This window comes from Chiloscyllium punctatum, chromosome 15 (genome assembly GCF_047496795.1).
Source record: "Chiloscyllium punctatum isolate Juve2018m chromosome 15, sChiPun1.3, whole genome shotgun sequence".
Classification (NCBI taxonomy): domain Eukaryota; kingdom Metazoa; phylum Chordata; class Chondrichthyes; order Orectolobiformes; family Hemiscylliidae; genus Chiloscyllium; species Chiloscyllium punctatum.
The window spans coordinates 48,655,045-48,672,210 of record NC_092753.1 but is presented as its reverse complement, the minus strand read 5'-3'; the positions used below and the strand labels follow the sequence as shown (position 1 = coordinate 48,672,210).

The 17,166-nt window shown below is 38.1% G+C and overlaps 1 protein-coding gene across 1 annotated transcript in view; it reads left to right on the top strand.

Moving 5' to 3' along the window:
- LOC140486223 (uncharacterized) overlaps positions 1-14,957 on the top strand; it is a 50,763-nt gene extending 35,806 nt beyond the window's left edge. The window contains exons 3-4 of the mRNA XM_072585066.1: positions 6,852-6,877; positions 12,080-14,957. Coding sequence (XP_072441167.1) covers positions 6,852-6,877; positions 12,080-12,259 — 206 coding nt within the window. The 3' untranslated portion in view covers positions 12,260-14,957. The remainder of the gene's footprint in view (positions 1-6,851; positions 6,878-12,079) is intronic.
- Positions 14,958-17,166: the final 2,209 nt, after the last annotated feature.

Here is a 17,166-nt window from a genome sequence, read left to right as displayed (position 1 = left end):
TAGCATGGCCAATTCACTTAACCTGCATACCTTTGGATGAAACTAGAGCACCAAGGGGAAACCCACATATCACAGGGAGAATGTACAAACTCCACAGAGACAGTCGCCCGAGGCTGGAATCAAACCCGGGTCCCTGGTGCTGTGAGACTACAGTGCTAACCACTGAGCCATTGTGATTCATGGGGCACTGGTACCAGCACTGGGGAAAGAGGAAACTATTTCATTGAGATGAGCTTCATTTGAATCATGCTAGGAGCCTTATCATGGGAAGTTATATATCTAGGGTTGTTAATAAGGCTTTGACTTAATTACTAAAGGGGAGAGTTCAATTGAACGGAAGTTTACAATTGGCACAACAAGTCCACACCAACCCTTCCAAGAGTAATCCACCCAGACCCATTCCCTTAACTAATGCACCTGACCGTCACATCTATAGACACTATGGGCAATTTACCAATAAGAAATGTGAGTGCAGAGATGGAGGGTAGTGAAGGGATGAACAATAACAATGTGTAACAGGAGGGGACAGAAATCATATGCAAATGAATGCAGCAGAAGTTAGAAACACAGGAAGTAATAATGTTAAGCAGTCAAAGAGAAGGCTCGTTATCGTAATGAAAATAGTATTTGTAATAAGATAAATGAGTGACAGCTGAAACAGAAACAGTAGAATATGACTTATTACGGAGTTGTGGTTGCAAGACTGGGAACATAATATTTCAAGCGTATTCAAAGTTCTGAAATAGAATTAAAAAGGAAAAGGAGATGGGGTAGATTTGTGGTGATTGAGCATGGCAATATAGATGCAATACACCAGGACGTGCAATCAGTTTGGTAGAAAGAAGGAATGGCAAGGGAAAGAAGTCATGGGTGGGAGTTATTTATATGGCTCCTGAAGTGTTGCCTCCCTGTAGGACAAAGTGTAACTTGAGAGAAAGCAGGGGCATATAAGAAGGGCATGATAGTTGTCATGGATGATTTTAATCTGCATATTGACTGGACAAATCAGGTACACAAGGGTAAAATGGCAGACAGATTTCTCAGTTATTTCTTCTTTAAAAAATGACATTACCAGATCTAAAATCGCCTGTTCTCAGGCCTTGTAATGTGTTGTAAGGTAAGATTAATGTGAAATCTAGTAATTAAGGACCCTCTAGTGGTTCGCAGTCACAACATGGTAGAGCTTCAAATTCAGTTTGAGGGAGAGCAATTCAGGTCTCAAGCAGTGAGCTCAACTGAAATAAGGACAGTTACAGAGATATGACGGAAGTGTTGGGCAAAGTGAGTTGGAAAAATACTAAAGGGAAAGTCATTGCATGAGCAATGAAAGACATTTAAATACATATTTCTTAATGCTCAGCAAAACTTTATTTGCACTTGATGAAAAGGATGAGCCACTTGTAGTTTGCAAAGGCAGTCAAAGAGAGTATCCACTCAAAAACAGAGGCATACAAAGCAGAGAAAACTTAGTGGCTGGCCAGAGGATTGGGACATTTTGAAGAACCAGCAGCAAATTAGTAAAGAGTAGGGAGAAACATTTTTAGAGGACCATGAGGCCAGATGAAAAAGGAGCAGAATTAGGCCATTTGGTCCGTTAGATACACCGTGCTATTTGATTATGACTGATACATTTCCTAACCCCATTCTCCCTGGTATCATGAATTCCCTTACTATTCAAGAACCTATCTACTTCTCTCTTAAATACACTCAATTACTTGGCTCCCACAACCCTCAGTGGCAATGGGTTCCACAGATTGTCCTTCCTCTGACTAAACAAATGTTCCTATCTCTTTGTCCCTTTACTCTGAAGCCTTCATGACCTAGTCTCTCCTACTCTGGAAACATCTGCGCTACATCCACTCTATCCAGGTCTCTCAGTATTCTGTAAGGCCCACACCATCCTTCTAAATTCCAATGAGTACAGACCCAGAGTGCTCAACTGCTCCTCATATGGGCAAGCCCTTCATTCCTGGGATGATTGTCATGAACCTCTTTTAAACTCCCTCCAACCCCAGCACATCCTTTCGTAGTTATGAAGCCCAAATCTGCTCACAGTATTCCAATTGTGGTATGACCTCATTTGGCCTCATATGACCTTATACAGCCTCAACATACATTTTTGCTGTTGTATTCTAGTCCTTTTGAAATGAATATTTGCCTTCCTAACCGCCAACTGAACCTTTATGTTAACCTTGAGAGAATCCTGAACTAGGATTCCAAGTCCCTTTGTACTTCAGATTTCCAAAGAGATTTCCTGTTTAGAAAGTGGTCTACAACTCTATTCTTCTGATTAAAGTGCATAACCTCACACTTTCTCACATTATATTCTATCTGCCATTTCTTTGCCCGCTCTCTTAGACTTCCAAGTCCTTCTGCAGCCTTCCCGACTTTCTCAATATTACGTATACTTACATCCATTGTGAAAGTAAATTGGCACAAAATGTAAAAATAAACAGCAAGAAATACTACAGGTATGTAAAATGAAAGAGCGTAGCTAAAGTAGGTGTTCCAGAAGATATTTGATATGGTGCCACATAGAATGTTTAGCTCAAAACAGGAGCTCACTGTATTGTGGTAATGTATTCACATAGATTGAGGATTTGACATCAATCAAAAGACAGAGAGTCTGGATTGATGAGTCTTTTTCAGGTTGGAGAGATGTAACTAGTGGAGTGCCACAAGGACCAGTCTTAGGCCCCCAGTTACTTACTATCTATATTAATGACTGATGTATGGAAAAGGGCACAGAGTGTAATGTATCCAAATTTGCCGACAAAATAAAAATAGATGGGAGGGTGTTATGGACCAGACCAGACCCCCTCAAAATATTTTAAGAATACGAAAAGATAAGCCGAGACTCTATTGTTTTCTTATTTTAATTATCAATATAACATGCTGTGTTCCAGATGCAATTCAATTGGTCAAACTACTCGACGTTAAGCGAAGCACGATTTATTGAAACATTTTAGTTAACATACAAAAAAAAACCCTTTTGGAAAACGTAACAGAATAGTAGATACAGTACGTATTACTAATTAGCTGTTCCAATCTAGTAGTATCCTAAGAACATACCTCTTGGCAAAAAGATAAACTTAGTTCTGACATGCAATATATGCAGTAGGAAGAGAAATCCCAGCTTCTGGCTGTAACCAAGGGAGGGAGAAAGGTAGCTACTTCTGCAAAGCTCCATCCGCTTCTGCTGAATCTAAAAGCTAAGAAAAACTAGAAGTCCTGGTCTGTGAGAGCTGGCCACACCCATCTAGGCTCCTTCTATTCCAACTTTAAAAAAAAGCTCTTTTAGTTACTGTGAGAAACAAAGCTCACACATCTCAATAATTGCAGTCCGAGACAAAATCTGAATCAGCAGTGTCCTTTATTTTAAACTTGCAAGTGGGTGAGATGTCCAGTGCCTATAAGGTAGAGGACATACACACACCAAGTTCAATTCATACATAATATTTATATGATTTGATGTCTTTTGGTTTACATCGCTCCTCCCTTGCTTACATCGTCCACTTCCCTAAGACCGGCCCCCATTACCCCTGTTTATCTCTTGCCTTATCCAGCCTTGTCTGTGACAAAATGCTTATTCCTGGCCTCACAAGGCTGTTTGACCTCATCCTGCTGTAGGTCATTGTTAGGCATATTCTTTCTTCATTATTATCTACCCCCTTTATCTGTGCCTTTCCCGAGGCCGTTCTGATCCCTATGACCCTTTTAATTGGGGTTTGTTCCTGTGTTTTTGTAAAAGTGGGAAGCAGATGTTTATACCTACTGTTTGTACAGGCGTATCTAGCTTAACTTCATCCCCTCACAACATCTTATCTATTTGCCCATAATGTCTACCATTGTTTTGCTGGCACATCTCATTCTGACATACAATTTTATCTAATACAAAAACAATGATATATTTCCTCCACATCGTTTCCATTCTTGTTGACTCAGCTCGTGGCTAAAACAATTACACACTGGTGTGAGTTCATTTTACTTTGTAAAATGGAATTGCAGAATTGCAGAAGTAACATTAATTTATCTATATCCCACAGTTACCACAGACTGCTCTTTACCTCCTGTTCAATCTCTCTCTTGAAAGAGACCAGGATAAAATACACATCTTAAAGCCACAGCATGGTCACAAGGGCAATTTGTCATCAGGATGTTAGGTATCAGCAAGGGGTTATAGATAGATTCAATGAATGGCCAAAATCTTGGTAAATGGAGTTTACTTTTGGAAATTGTGAGCTTTCAGTGCACTTTGACAGGACGAATCAAAAGGCAGATTATTTTTTAAAATGGAAAGATAATCCCAAAAGGTGCAATGCAGAGGCATCAAAGTAATCTTGTGCATGAAATAACATGCAGGTGCAGCAAGTAATTCAGAAGGTAAATAAAATTTTGGCCTTTATTGATAATATAAAAAATAATGAAGTCTTGTTTCTACTATCCATAGTTTTGGTTCCTGTATTTAGAAAGTATTCAATAACACAGAAGGCTTTTCAAAGAGATTCACTTGGCTGATTCCTGGGCTGGTGTAATTGACTTACCAAGAGCAGTCAAATATTTTTTAGCTTTTATTTATTCGAGATTAGAAGAATGAGAGGTTATCTTGTTGAAACATGTCACATTCTGAGAAGACTTGACAGGGTTAATGCTGAAACCATGGTTCCCCCTTTTTGTTGGGGAATCTCGAACTGGGAGATACAGTTCCAGATGAAGGAGACATCACTTAAAAACCAAAATGTGAAGGATATGTTTTCTCCCAAATTGTAGTGACTGTCTGGAAGTCTTGAGTTGTAGAGGCTAGATCACTGAATATTTACAGAGAAAGTAGATACATTTTGAAATATCAGAGTTGAAGGCTCTGAGGAGCTGGCACAAAAGAGGGGTTGAGGGCTTGGGCAGAGCAGCCGTGATTCTTTGAATGGCAGGGCACTATTCCGAGGCCAAATGGCCAACTTCTGCCCTATTACTTATGCTGTTAAGTTCAAATCTACTGTAAAGGCTGCAACAGTTAATTCCATGTCAAAATATCCCAAGTTGAATTTTGATCACTTAGAACATGAGCAGGGAATGTATGAGCCCCAAAGAAGTGGGAGGTGAGGTAGTGGTGGGAAATTGGGTATGGGCAGGCCCATTACCTTGCTGACCTCCCGTGAATTTTACAAGTGGTGGGAAAGGTGGTTGTTGGTTCCTCTGCCTTTAGTGGACATGAGTGCTTTAAATGGCCAAGTCAGAGCAGGAGAGCACTTTGTTTACTACATGAGGAGACCACTCGGGGTATTTTGCGGCTTCCTTGCAGGTTCAGCATGATGAGGGGCCTTTTGACTGAATACCAAGAGGTCTACCAAGGTGAATGATAGTTTCCCCTCCTCCAATCACTTCTTGGGGCTGGGATCTCGAACCTTACAGGGACAGGACAGCTGACTGCGTGTAAAATCAGGTCTGTATTCTATAATAAGCAGAAGGATGATTGTCCTGACTTTCCATCCAGGAGGCATTGTCATCATTTTCCTCTAAAGTTATCAATAGATTGTAATTTACAGCTGATGAAGTTGCTCAGTTGCAGCACTGAATTTTTCTTTACTACAATCTTTATCATTGATATTCCATCAACAGGATTACACTATCCAGACAAATCCAAATTAAAACTATCCCGTACAGCCTAGCTTTACATTGTATCATGTTACTCTTTTCCTCGTCGCACATTGCGGGAGCACCAAGATATTTAAACAATCAGAATCCCTGAAATCAATGACTTCGTGAAGACTTTTGCTTACCAATGGATTAATAAAACCATTTTAGGTAATATTAGAAACAGAGAAAAACACAAGTGGCTGAGCTACTTTGTGTTTCCAAGATATATCTCTGACATCACCAATCAATGTCAGATTGTGTCAGTTCCTTGCAGCTTTCAAATAAGCTTCACGCATGTAGTTTGAGTTCGTTGAGTGATCCTTCTTTTTCCTTCCCATTGCGTTGTTCAATGCTTTTAAATAGGCTGTCTCTCCAGGTTCTTTGCATCCATTTTATTTCTTAGCACATTTTTGAACATGAAGCTTCATTGAGGTTAACACAGCTTTGTAGTGTGGTTATCATATGTGTTTAGATCTACTTTTCCAACTCTTGGCCTCTGACTAAGCACTCAACAGTTTGAAAGTGTGACTTGCCTCACAAACCTATGTTTCCTGTGGAAAAACGACTTTTAGTATGTTTTGTTTTACTTCGTACATGTCATTAGCCTTTGTAAAGCATATAGTGTAGGATTTAGCCAGTGTTTAAATTCAGGCAAGTTGGCACTTTTACAATTTCTTTTAGTCAGTTTAGTATCATTTAAATACCTGCAAAATTGTTAAATGCAATTACTGTTTAAGAGGGACTCCTGTCTAAGAAAAGCAGGTCGCTGACACTACATGGTTTGCTGATAAAGTTCCCAATTTCCCTCAGTGAGCTCAGGGGTTGTAGCCAATGACTAGCAGAGAGCAACGTGGGTATTCTAAGATCTCCAGATATTCATTTTGATCCTAACAGTTCAAGCAGGTTGTGAATGTGACCCTTGTGCTCAAAAATCACAGCTATGCAATACCACACCTGCTGTCTTGAATTTGATGCTAATGTCTCAACATAATCTGTTAAATATTTTTAAAAATGAATTCAGTGTAACATGGCACATTTCTTCTGTTTATAAATATTTCACTTAAATCAAAGTTGTGAAATAGAATATTGTGACCTCCTAAAATTGGCTTTATGTTTTATCACCCTGATTTTGATTTCGTCAATATACTATTTTTGTGTCATTTTTAATGTAAAAGACTGAAAATTTATGATCTCAGACAATATATTTTCAATTCTAGATGAACGGCAGGAAACTGAATCAAAAGTAAGTATCCATATATTTTTCATACATCGAAAGTTTTAATCAAATGAAATTGATAATATGTAATTCTTTTGCTCTTTCCTCCTTTATGCAATCTCAGGAATTAAAGTATCAATGTCTTTGTGAAATTCCTGGATGAACCCTTTAACTTGTTGGTGAATGTACAGTTCAACAAAGCAGACTCCATCAGAACATATCGTTGCATTCCTTAAATGTGGATCAATTGTGATAAAAACCCTTCCATAACAAAATATGATTTTTTCCAAATTCACCCAAGAAATACTGGAAAATGCAGCAGGTCAGACAGCATCTGGAAAGGTAAAAAGGTGTCCTGGTCAAATATTGTGAATGGGACTTCCTTCATCTTTTTATAGATGCTGCCTAATCGGCCTGAGCGCTTCCAATTTCTTTCATCATGACTTCAGGTTTGCAGTACCAACAGTATTTTGCTTTATATTTTGTTAAGTGTTTTTATGTGAAGACAGTGGCTATTTAACTGAATCAATGAAGGGGGAAATGAGTACAAAACCAATATTTAGAATTAAAGGTGTAAATACAAATATCAACGTGAAAAAAGCAAGATCAAAATATTGCTCCAAAATCGTCTTCAGGAATATTTTCATCAGTAAATCTGTTAGGTGAGAGGAGAATCATTTCATTTTTATTTATCTTTTATTTTCATTGTTGGTGATGTTCATAATATGTTATTTAACGTGCAGCATTGTATCCTGCTCCCTTGTGCATGTGTGCTTTTTCATAAATTATTCAATGCTGCATGTTGAACTTAGTTAAAAATCACACAACACCAAGTTACAGTCCAACAGGTTTATTTGGAAGCACTACCTTTCAGCAGGTTGCTCCTTCATCGGGTGGTTGTGGAGAATCTGATCTTGATCACAGAATTTATAGCCAAAGGAATCCAGTGTCATGGAGATGTGACACAATAAACAACTTTCGATGAAATCTTTCATCTTTTGGAATGGGATATGCTGGTTTCTGTTCTTTGATATGTAAATCCGAGAACCGCTTTTAAATCATATTCTCAAGATAGCTCAGTTTTTCTAACAATAGGTGTGAAGTCTGTCTGTGTCCCAATGCTGTATCAGACTGACAAGGCCTCTGTATAGTTTTACAGAGTTTTACATGGATTCATGCAGTTTTGGAGTAGCAGAGCTAGTGTACAGATGAGTGTGTGAGTGCATGTGATGGAGTGTGTGTGTGTGTATATGTGTATGTAAGCTTGGTTAAGTGTGTGTGTGAGTGTGATGGGGTATGTGTCTGTGAGAAGGTGCATGTGTGGGTGTGAGTGCGGAATGTGTATGTGTGTCCATATGACAGAGTGCTTGTGTATGAGAGAGGGTCCGTGTGGATGCGTGAGTATGTAGGAGTGTGTGTGTGCGCGTGTATGTGCATGTGTATGTGTGTGTGTGCACGTGTGTGCGTGCATGTGTGTGTGCGCACACGTGCACGTGTGTGTGTGTGTGTGTGTGTGTGTGTGTGTGTGTGTGTGTGTATCGTGCAGTGGGGTCACCTGTAGTGTGACATGAACCTAAGATCCCGGTTGAGGTCATCCCATGGGTACTGAACTTTGCAATCAGCTTCTGCTCACCCACGGAGACTCTCCCTCATACAGAAGCTCTCTCTCATATGCACATACATGCACCCGTCACACATGCACGCTCTCACAGACACATACCTGATCACACTCACACACACACACACACACTTAACCAAACTGACACAATCTATCACATGCACTCACATGCACACTCACTCTGCCACTCCTATGCACGCTCATATAAATTTATGGGGTAAATTTGTTTTTGCAGAATTACATTTTATTTTGCTCAAAGACTGCATGAATCCATGTAAAACTCTGTAAAACCATGTAGAGGCTTGTCAGTCTGACTCAACATTGGATCACAGACAGACTTCATACCTATAGTTAGAAAAGCTGAGCTATCTTGTGAATGATTTGGAGGTGCTGGTGTTGGACTGGGGTGTACAAAGTTAAAAAAATTCACACAATACCAGGTTATAGTCCAACAGCTTTATTTGGAAGCACTAGCTTTCAGAGTGCTGCTCCTTCATCAATCACCTGATGAAGGAGCGGCTCTCTAAAAGCTAGTGCTTCCAATTAAACCTGTTGGACTATAACCTGGTATTGTGTGAATTTTTTTACCTTATCTTGAGAATGTAATTTAAAAGAAGTTTTGTGATTTATATATCAAAGAACAGAAATCAGCATATCCCATTCTAAATGATGAAAGATTTCATCTAAATTTTTTTAATGTATCATATCTCCATGACACTTTGGCTATAAATTTTGTGATCATAATCTTATTTTCCACAACCAGTTCTTTGAGAAGGTGACCAAACAGGCGGATGAGGGTAAAGCAGTTGATGTGGTGTATATGGATTTCAGTAAGGCGTTTGATAGGATTCCCCATGGTAGGCTATTGCAGAAAATATGGAGGCATGAGACTGAGGGTGATTTAGCGGTTTGGATCAGAAATTGGCTAGCTGAAAGAAGGCAGAGGGTAGTGGTTGATGGGAAGTTTTCATCCTGGAGTTCAGTTACTAATGGGGTACTGCAAAGATCTGTTTTGGGTCCACTGTTGTTTGTCATTTATCTAAATGACCTGGATGAGAGAATAAAGGATGGGTTAGTAACTTTGCAGATGACAGTAAGGTTGGTAGAGTTGTAGATAGTGATGAAGAATGTTGTAGGTTACAGAAGGACATAGATAAGCTGCAGAGCTGGGCTAAGAGATGGCAAATGGAGTTTAATGTGGAAACGTGTGAAGTGGTTCACTTTGGAAGGAGAAACCGGAATGCACGTGGGGACATAGCTTTAAATTGAGGAGTGGTAGATATAGGTCAGATGTCAGTGGCAGTTTCTTTACTCAGAGTATAGTAGGGGCGTGGAATGCACTGCTTGCAACAGTCATAGACTTGCCAATTTTAAGAGCATTTAAATCGTCATTGGATAGACATATGGATGAGAATGGAATAGTGTAGGTTATTTGGGCTTCAGATTGGTTCCACAGGTTGGTGCAAAATCGAGGGCTGAAGGGCCTGTTCTGTGCTGTAATGCTTGATATTCTATGTTCCAACACCTGATGAAGGAGAGGCGTTCCAAATGCGAGTGCTTCTATATAAACCTGTTGGACTATAACCAGGTGTTGTGGGATGTTTAAGTTTGTCCACCCCAGTCCAACACCGGCACCTCCAAGTCATATTTAACTCAGAAATTAGTAAATCATAACAACTTTAATAAAGCATTTTCATTTGGTCATCTTTCCATTCAGCCTCACATAAACCTCTTGTTCAGAGTGAAGTAACATCAATATGTTGTTAATTTCATAGATGTCATGATATCAGAGGAGCCAGACTATGCCACTGGGGACAGGCCAATATTCAATAGTATGGAAAAGGACACTGTCTGTCAATGTGCTATGGAAAGGGTGATGAATGTTTGTGCCTAAATGATTTTTCATAGTGATCCTGACTTGGTGAATGTTCTGAGACTCTAGACCTGTCAGAGTGGAGGTGGGGTGGGGATCAGGAAGGGGAGCTCAGGGTAGCGGGTCAAAGACATGTGAGAGCTGAGGGTGATGGGGGAAGGTATTAGGCATGGGGGGATAGTGGGTGGGAGTTGTTTAATCCGCGGGGCTTTTGAGTAAAACAAAATCTGTTTCTATTCTTATAGTTTAGAGTACAGGTTGTAATCAAAACAGATGATCAGATTGTGTTCCCAAAAAAGAGAAAATGCTGGAAGATCTCAGCAAGTCTGGTAGTATCTGTAAGGAGAGAAAAGAGCTGACGTTTCGAGTCTAACTGACTCTTTGTCAAAGCATCTGCACTAATTTTGCTTTGACCAGATTGTGTTATTTTAAGAGACAATCACAAAAGGCCATTGAGTAATTCAAAGCCTCCAGTTCAGTTCATTGGACATTGAGAAAGAAAACTTCTGTAGTGTTGAACAGGAGACGGGGAAGGCTGAGCTGGGGTTTCAGCAATGTTGTTAGCTTGTGATAAAGCTAGGTGGAAACAGTTATTTTCAGGAGAATCATCTTTATACCATGATATTTATCTTGAAAGAGTACCAGCTTCTGAACAGGGAGGCCTCCAGGACCACTGAACTGAAGGGGGCCATGAAGAGCCACAGCCTGCAGTGCTGTAAAAGTGAAACAAAGTTACCTTCACTCAGTTCTCGGACCAGTTCTGCACAGTCTGCCTGTGGGAGCAACATCCAACTGTTTAACTCCAGATGCCGTTGCAGCTGCTGAGTCTGACATCAAGTTTTGAACTCTTCATAATAGAAATGGAATGCTAAACAAGCCAGGCTTGCAATGACTGTAGAGACTGATCTTATTTCTATAATTATCCTGACTTTAAATCACTATCTGTATTTTGCTAATAACTAAATCACTTTTTACTTACATAACTTCTAGTAATTGTTGAATAGTACACTAACATTTAGTTTGTTTGAAACATGACATTGCTACTGATTCCTTTTAAATCAAACTAAAAGGGAGCTGATAGAAATTCTTAGTACACAGACAGCTTTGAAGATATGCCTGCTATGTAGTCATGATGCTTGTATAATAAAAGATATTGTGTGGATTCATTCTTTGAGAAAGTAACTGGAATTTCAAATTTCTTTTAAAAATATAATGGTCTAGACTAATATCATAGCTATGTGATGAGAGGTTGACTGAATTAGGCAAATACTGTCTGCGATTCAGAAGAATTGTAAGTTATATCATTGAAAAATATAAGGTTTTGAAGGGGCTAAACAGGTCAGATAGTGATATGTTGTTTCCTGTAGATGGGGAAATTAAAATATTGACCAAAGTCTCGGGACCTGGTGGTCGTTCATCCAAGATTGTGTTGAGAAGAAATGTCTTCACTCATTTAGGGTTATAAACCATTTAAATTCCCTATCATAGAAAGTATGGATATTTTCTATCCTAGACAGATTTTTGTCTTTCTGGAAACAGGGAAATGGGGAGCGGGCAGATAATTTAGTTGAAGTAAAAAAATCAGCCACAATCACACTGAATAGCAGAGTAGATTCTACCACCATATGGTCTTCTCCTGCTCTGATCTCAAATGTTCTTTTATCCATTGTATTAATATTAGCTTTCATGCAATTGTGTATTGCATGCATTATTCATCCTTGTTTATTCCCTATTTCAGAAAAATGAAGAAATCTTGTATGTTACAGTAGAACACAACCCAACACAACATATTTCAAATGAAGTGAATCTAAGGGATGACAACACTTGTGAATATGCAGTGATCAACTATAATTGCAAGCAAGACACCACCATATCCGAACAAGATACTCAAGAATATGAGGAAGTGATACCCAATTAATGGGACAAAGGGGCAGTTCCATGTCATCACAGCTTATTATCTGATGGTGCAGTCTGCTCAGCTTTGCTGGTGATTATGAAAACAACAAATACTGTTTAGTGACTTTACCACTCAGACTAGGAATTGTTTCATTGATTTATTGCCTTCAGAGATGAAGATTTAAATTGAGAATTATTCTGGTGTTTTCTTTGTTGATTTGGACTGTTATGGCTGTTTTTCAGGATGGGAGTAATGCACCACTTTCTCCTGCATCCTCTTTGTTTCTCATATGTGTTGACAACCAGACATCGTTTAATTCAGTAAATGAGATTCTTGGGCTCAGTGGTGAAGCACCATAGGCCTTGAGGAGAGGTGCCCACAAATATATAGCAATCTGTGTGCACAAAATTTCCACGTTATTATGATCTCACTAATATTGCAGAAGTCAGATACCAGAGTGAAACTAGGCTCAGTAGATCTTAAGCTTTAATTTTGCAACTTGTTTACTATGGTGGTTAGTCAATGAACATATTCACATAAGACTGTCAATGTACTTTTAGTAAAAGAACATTATTTTACTACATAAAAGGAAATTTAAGATAAAGCCCTACACATACACATATAAAAAGAAAATTTGGAAAGATCTTGTCACAATCAGTAAAATGAAAATTCCACGCTTTTCCTGGCAATATACACTCAATCCCAGTGAAGTATCACTCCCCTTTCCACTTTAACTTACTGACTGAACTGACAATACAATACGAATTTCCTTTTGGTGACTTTCTGCACATTCAACAAATATGAATCTCTTACCAAGACACATGGACAGGCTAATTCTTTGACCTTACTCTGACTTTGAGAAAGTAAGGACTGCAAATGCTGGAGATCAGAGTCAAAAAGTGTGGTGCTAGAAAAGCACAGCAGGTCAGGCAGCATCCGAGGAGCAGGAGAATTGACATTTCGAGCAGAAGCTCTTTGCCAGGACTCTGACTTTAGCTGTTTTGAGGCAGCAAAAACATAAGACCTCTTTCCAGCTCTGATGGCTTGAAAACTTCCAAAATTAAAATCTGCACCTTGAGTAGAATAGAAATTTTATTTTCTGAACTTGACTGGCCTTTGGCCTATTGCTATCTGTCTTTTTAATGTGGGCCAAAACAGCTTACGTCAACAGTAAACAGCAATTATCTCACCAGATAGTATGTTCACTCATTAGTTTATATCATTTGATTTCTTGGAAAGGCTGTCTTTAGCTCAGTGTTCAAACTGGGTTTCTGACCCTTTCATAAAAACAACACATCCGAACTTCATAACATTGAAAAATGAAATACTATTCACCTCGACATCAAAATTCAAGTTCACAAAATAACAATAATATGTTATAAATGTTCATTACAATGTCCTGATTTATTAATTTAATGCTAGCACAAATCAAGGGAATCTCTGCTGTCCAGCCACAGTTATGAGACAGGTTAAGCAGTCATTTGCAATGCAGAATTCTCAAAGACAACAAACCAGGAAATATTTACATGGATTATCATTCGTTATTTTTATAAGTCTATCATTAGGACAAAATAAACAATTTTGTTTATTTAGAATCTAGAAGGTGATTTATAATCGATTTTTTAAAATAATTTTTATTCAAAACTTTGGGATTTTTATCATGATTGATATCACTCAAATAAAACCAAGTTTTTCAGGCTAGAGAAATTCTTTAGCAATAATAAGCATGGAATTCACTGTTCAAAACCCATATGAACAGGTCATAACTTTTTAAGTTTTCTAACAATGATTTTAAAAGATGCTTGGAAAGTTTTCATCAGACTAAGTGATTTCCAAAGATTACTGACAGCAACTTCTGATTTCATTTAACCACACATGCACAGATGCCAAAGTTGTTGTCAGTTTCACAGCTGTAAAAACAGCAAATTCTGTCATAATTACAGCTAAAAAAATCTAGGCCAGCTAGTTTTCTGTTCTGCTTTCTGATCCCAATTGATAAGTAGTTGGAACAAACTGGGAAGAATCTAAGATGTTGAAATCTAATTTTTACAGTGGACTTCAAATATGCAAGTGATCCAGTGATAGATTTGACAATGCATTCACTTTTACCCATTCATTTTATATAGAATTCCTGTTTCAAGTATACAATATAGTTAGTCACCTGCTTCTTAATGCTTAATATGTAAAATGTAATTAACCCCGGCTGCATTTCATGTTAAGACACTAGTGTAAATTTAGTCTGAAACCTTTTTTCTCCTCAGTGTTTTCTGTTTTTGTTTAAATTAAGTGGGATAACAGATTATTTGTGAAGTGTTTTTGTTTTCCTTTGAAGTTTATAGAAATCCTTACCCAAGTATGAAATACTTAGCAAGAAAATGATGGTAGTGGCATTTTCCCTGGAGAGCAGAACAAAATGAATACTGTTGAAATGTGGTTTGTTTTTCTATTGCAGTCATTGAAGCAAGGTTTAAAACCAACTGATGATTTGCTCTCGTCCACTATCCCAGAAACAATTTCACCTTCTATAGATTTATGAGAATTCAAATGTTCTTCATTTTAAAGAAGGAAATTTTCAAATTAGTTTTCCTTAAAATGTGGGTCTGTTCTCTATGGTAAATGTAATTCAAATTTCTAGTGATTTTCTAGTTTCTAAGAACAGTTAGTAAAATTATTTTTTAATGAAGAAATATTTTCTGAATTTTATGTGGTTAAATAAAGATTGAAAATGCAATGGTTTGTATTATTTTAAGACATAAATGACATGTTAATCATACCTTTAAGCAAATGGATAGTTTTCGTGTAACCTATCTATGGTGATACAACACAAACAGAAATTGTTGGACAAACTCTGTAGGCCTGGCAACATCTGTAAAAACAGTGTTAATGTTTTGCATCCATTGACCTTTCTTACAAGAATGTATTTGTTTCAGATCTTCAGCATCTCTTGTTCTTTGTTTTGTTTTACTATCTATTTCCATATTTATTCATATTTTCAATAACAGACCACTTTAGGGTGGCATGGTGGCTCACTAGTTAGCATTGCTCCTCACAGCACCAGGAACTCAGGTACAATTCCATCCTCAGGTGACTATCTGTATAGAGTTTGCATGTTCTCTGTAGAGTCTGTGTAAGTTTCTTCCAGGTGTTCTGGTTTCCTATAGAAAGATGTGTAGTTTAGGCTGCTTGGCCATGTTGAATTGCCCATAGTAGCTTTAGAAGGTTGGTATGGGCTGAATGGCCTGTTTCCAGACTGTAGTGATTTTATGATAATATTTCCATCCCCTATATACTTCACTTGAGACCCACCAGGAGGCCAAATTAAGTAATAACTGAATTCAGTGTTGCCCTGGAAGTGCCCAATAGCCAATGGCAGACAGCAATAATTTTGATGTGCCAGAAGAAGCATTCCTGGATCCTCGAAAAATCTATGCCTTTATTGAATCTTGAATTAGGCTGCCTGTTACCTCATAAAAATGGGCAGAGCCTGTGCAGTACCCAACTCTATAACCTGTTGTCTATAACTTAGTGCTGTGTGATTTTCAACTTGTCCACCCCAGTCCAACACCAGCATCTCCACATCATATTTCCTCCATGATATTGTTCCCACAACTAGAGAGAACCCAGATTTTTGTATAAACAGCTTCCTGTTTCAAGCTATTATGTTGTACTTCTATTTACAGAGTCAGCTGAACATTGCATTAGACAAGCCTGGGGAGTCTAATGAGCAGTCAAAGTCCATCCTTTTCTGAATTTCTACTGTCAATTCTCAACTTTAAGGCACAGAATGGGCAGACAGTAGTTAAAACTGTACCTTATCTTCAGAGATAGGTATGATCAGTTGTTACACATGTGAGAAACATTTACTTATGAATAAATGTGTCACAGCAGTAACAGACTAATAGGAAACTAAATGGGAATTAAAAGTGATTAATATAAGAGATGGATTTTGAGCAAACCACGTAATTAAATGTCCAAAACAATCTCTCTGCTTGGGTAGAAACAACTAAAATTAAGTTACTGATAAATGTCTCTTGTTTGAAAAATAGACGCAGGAACTGCCATTTGTTCAGACAAAGTTCACAAAATGACATGTTCTATTATGTAAATTGTATATGCATGTATTTTACATCAAAATAACTGGATCTCAGGTAGAGTTGGGCCTTAGGAATGGATTAGACTACTAACTTCTGTCAAAATGTCTTTATCCCCTCTCTTACTGCAAATATTTCTATCCACCTATCAGAACAGTAGACATTATAGAGTAAATTCATCAAGAGTGCTCTTCCAGTTAAGAACCACACTAAATGGTTATGTGGGTTAAAGGTATGGGTGCAACCAAGTAGAAGTAGTTCCTGACAATGTGCTTTTGACCGAGGCTATCTACAAAAAAAAACAAAAAGCACCAATATGATAAGCTGTTGTTAAGAAGCTGTGCTTCTGGGAAGGCTTTTGAGGATATGTTACTAATATCTAGGCAGCTATTCATTAGCTAGATCTGTTTAGTGAGGCTGACATGATATTTACCAGGCTTTCCTGAAAGTGAATAAATGTCCTGTGTAGTGTGGCACTTGGCCAAATGTAATTCATATCATGTGTAGTGGGAGCTTAACTCAGGTTGGGAATGCTAGGAATACAACACTTGATGTCAGTGGTATACAGTTAAAAATTGTTTTGTATACACCTATTCTTGGACATGGCTGATGCTAAGAAGTTCTTATTTATTGCTCATCACTATTTCCCAGGAGAATGTTGGGTCTTGTTGAGCTGCTGCAGTCTTTTTCATCATGGTTGTCTCATAACGGTGCTGGTAGGGAATGGTTAAAATGATTATTAAATTCTAGTTTCTAATCATATTTTAGCTAGAACGTGCATAATTGGGCTTTGCTGCACAGGCCAATGTTAAAATATTTTATGCATAATTACTGTCC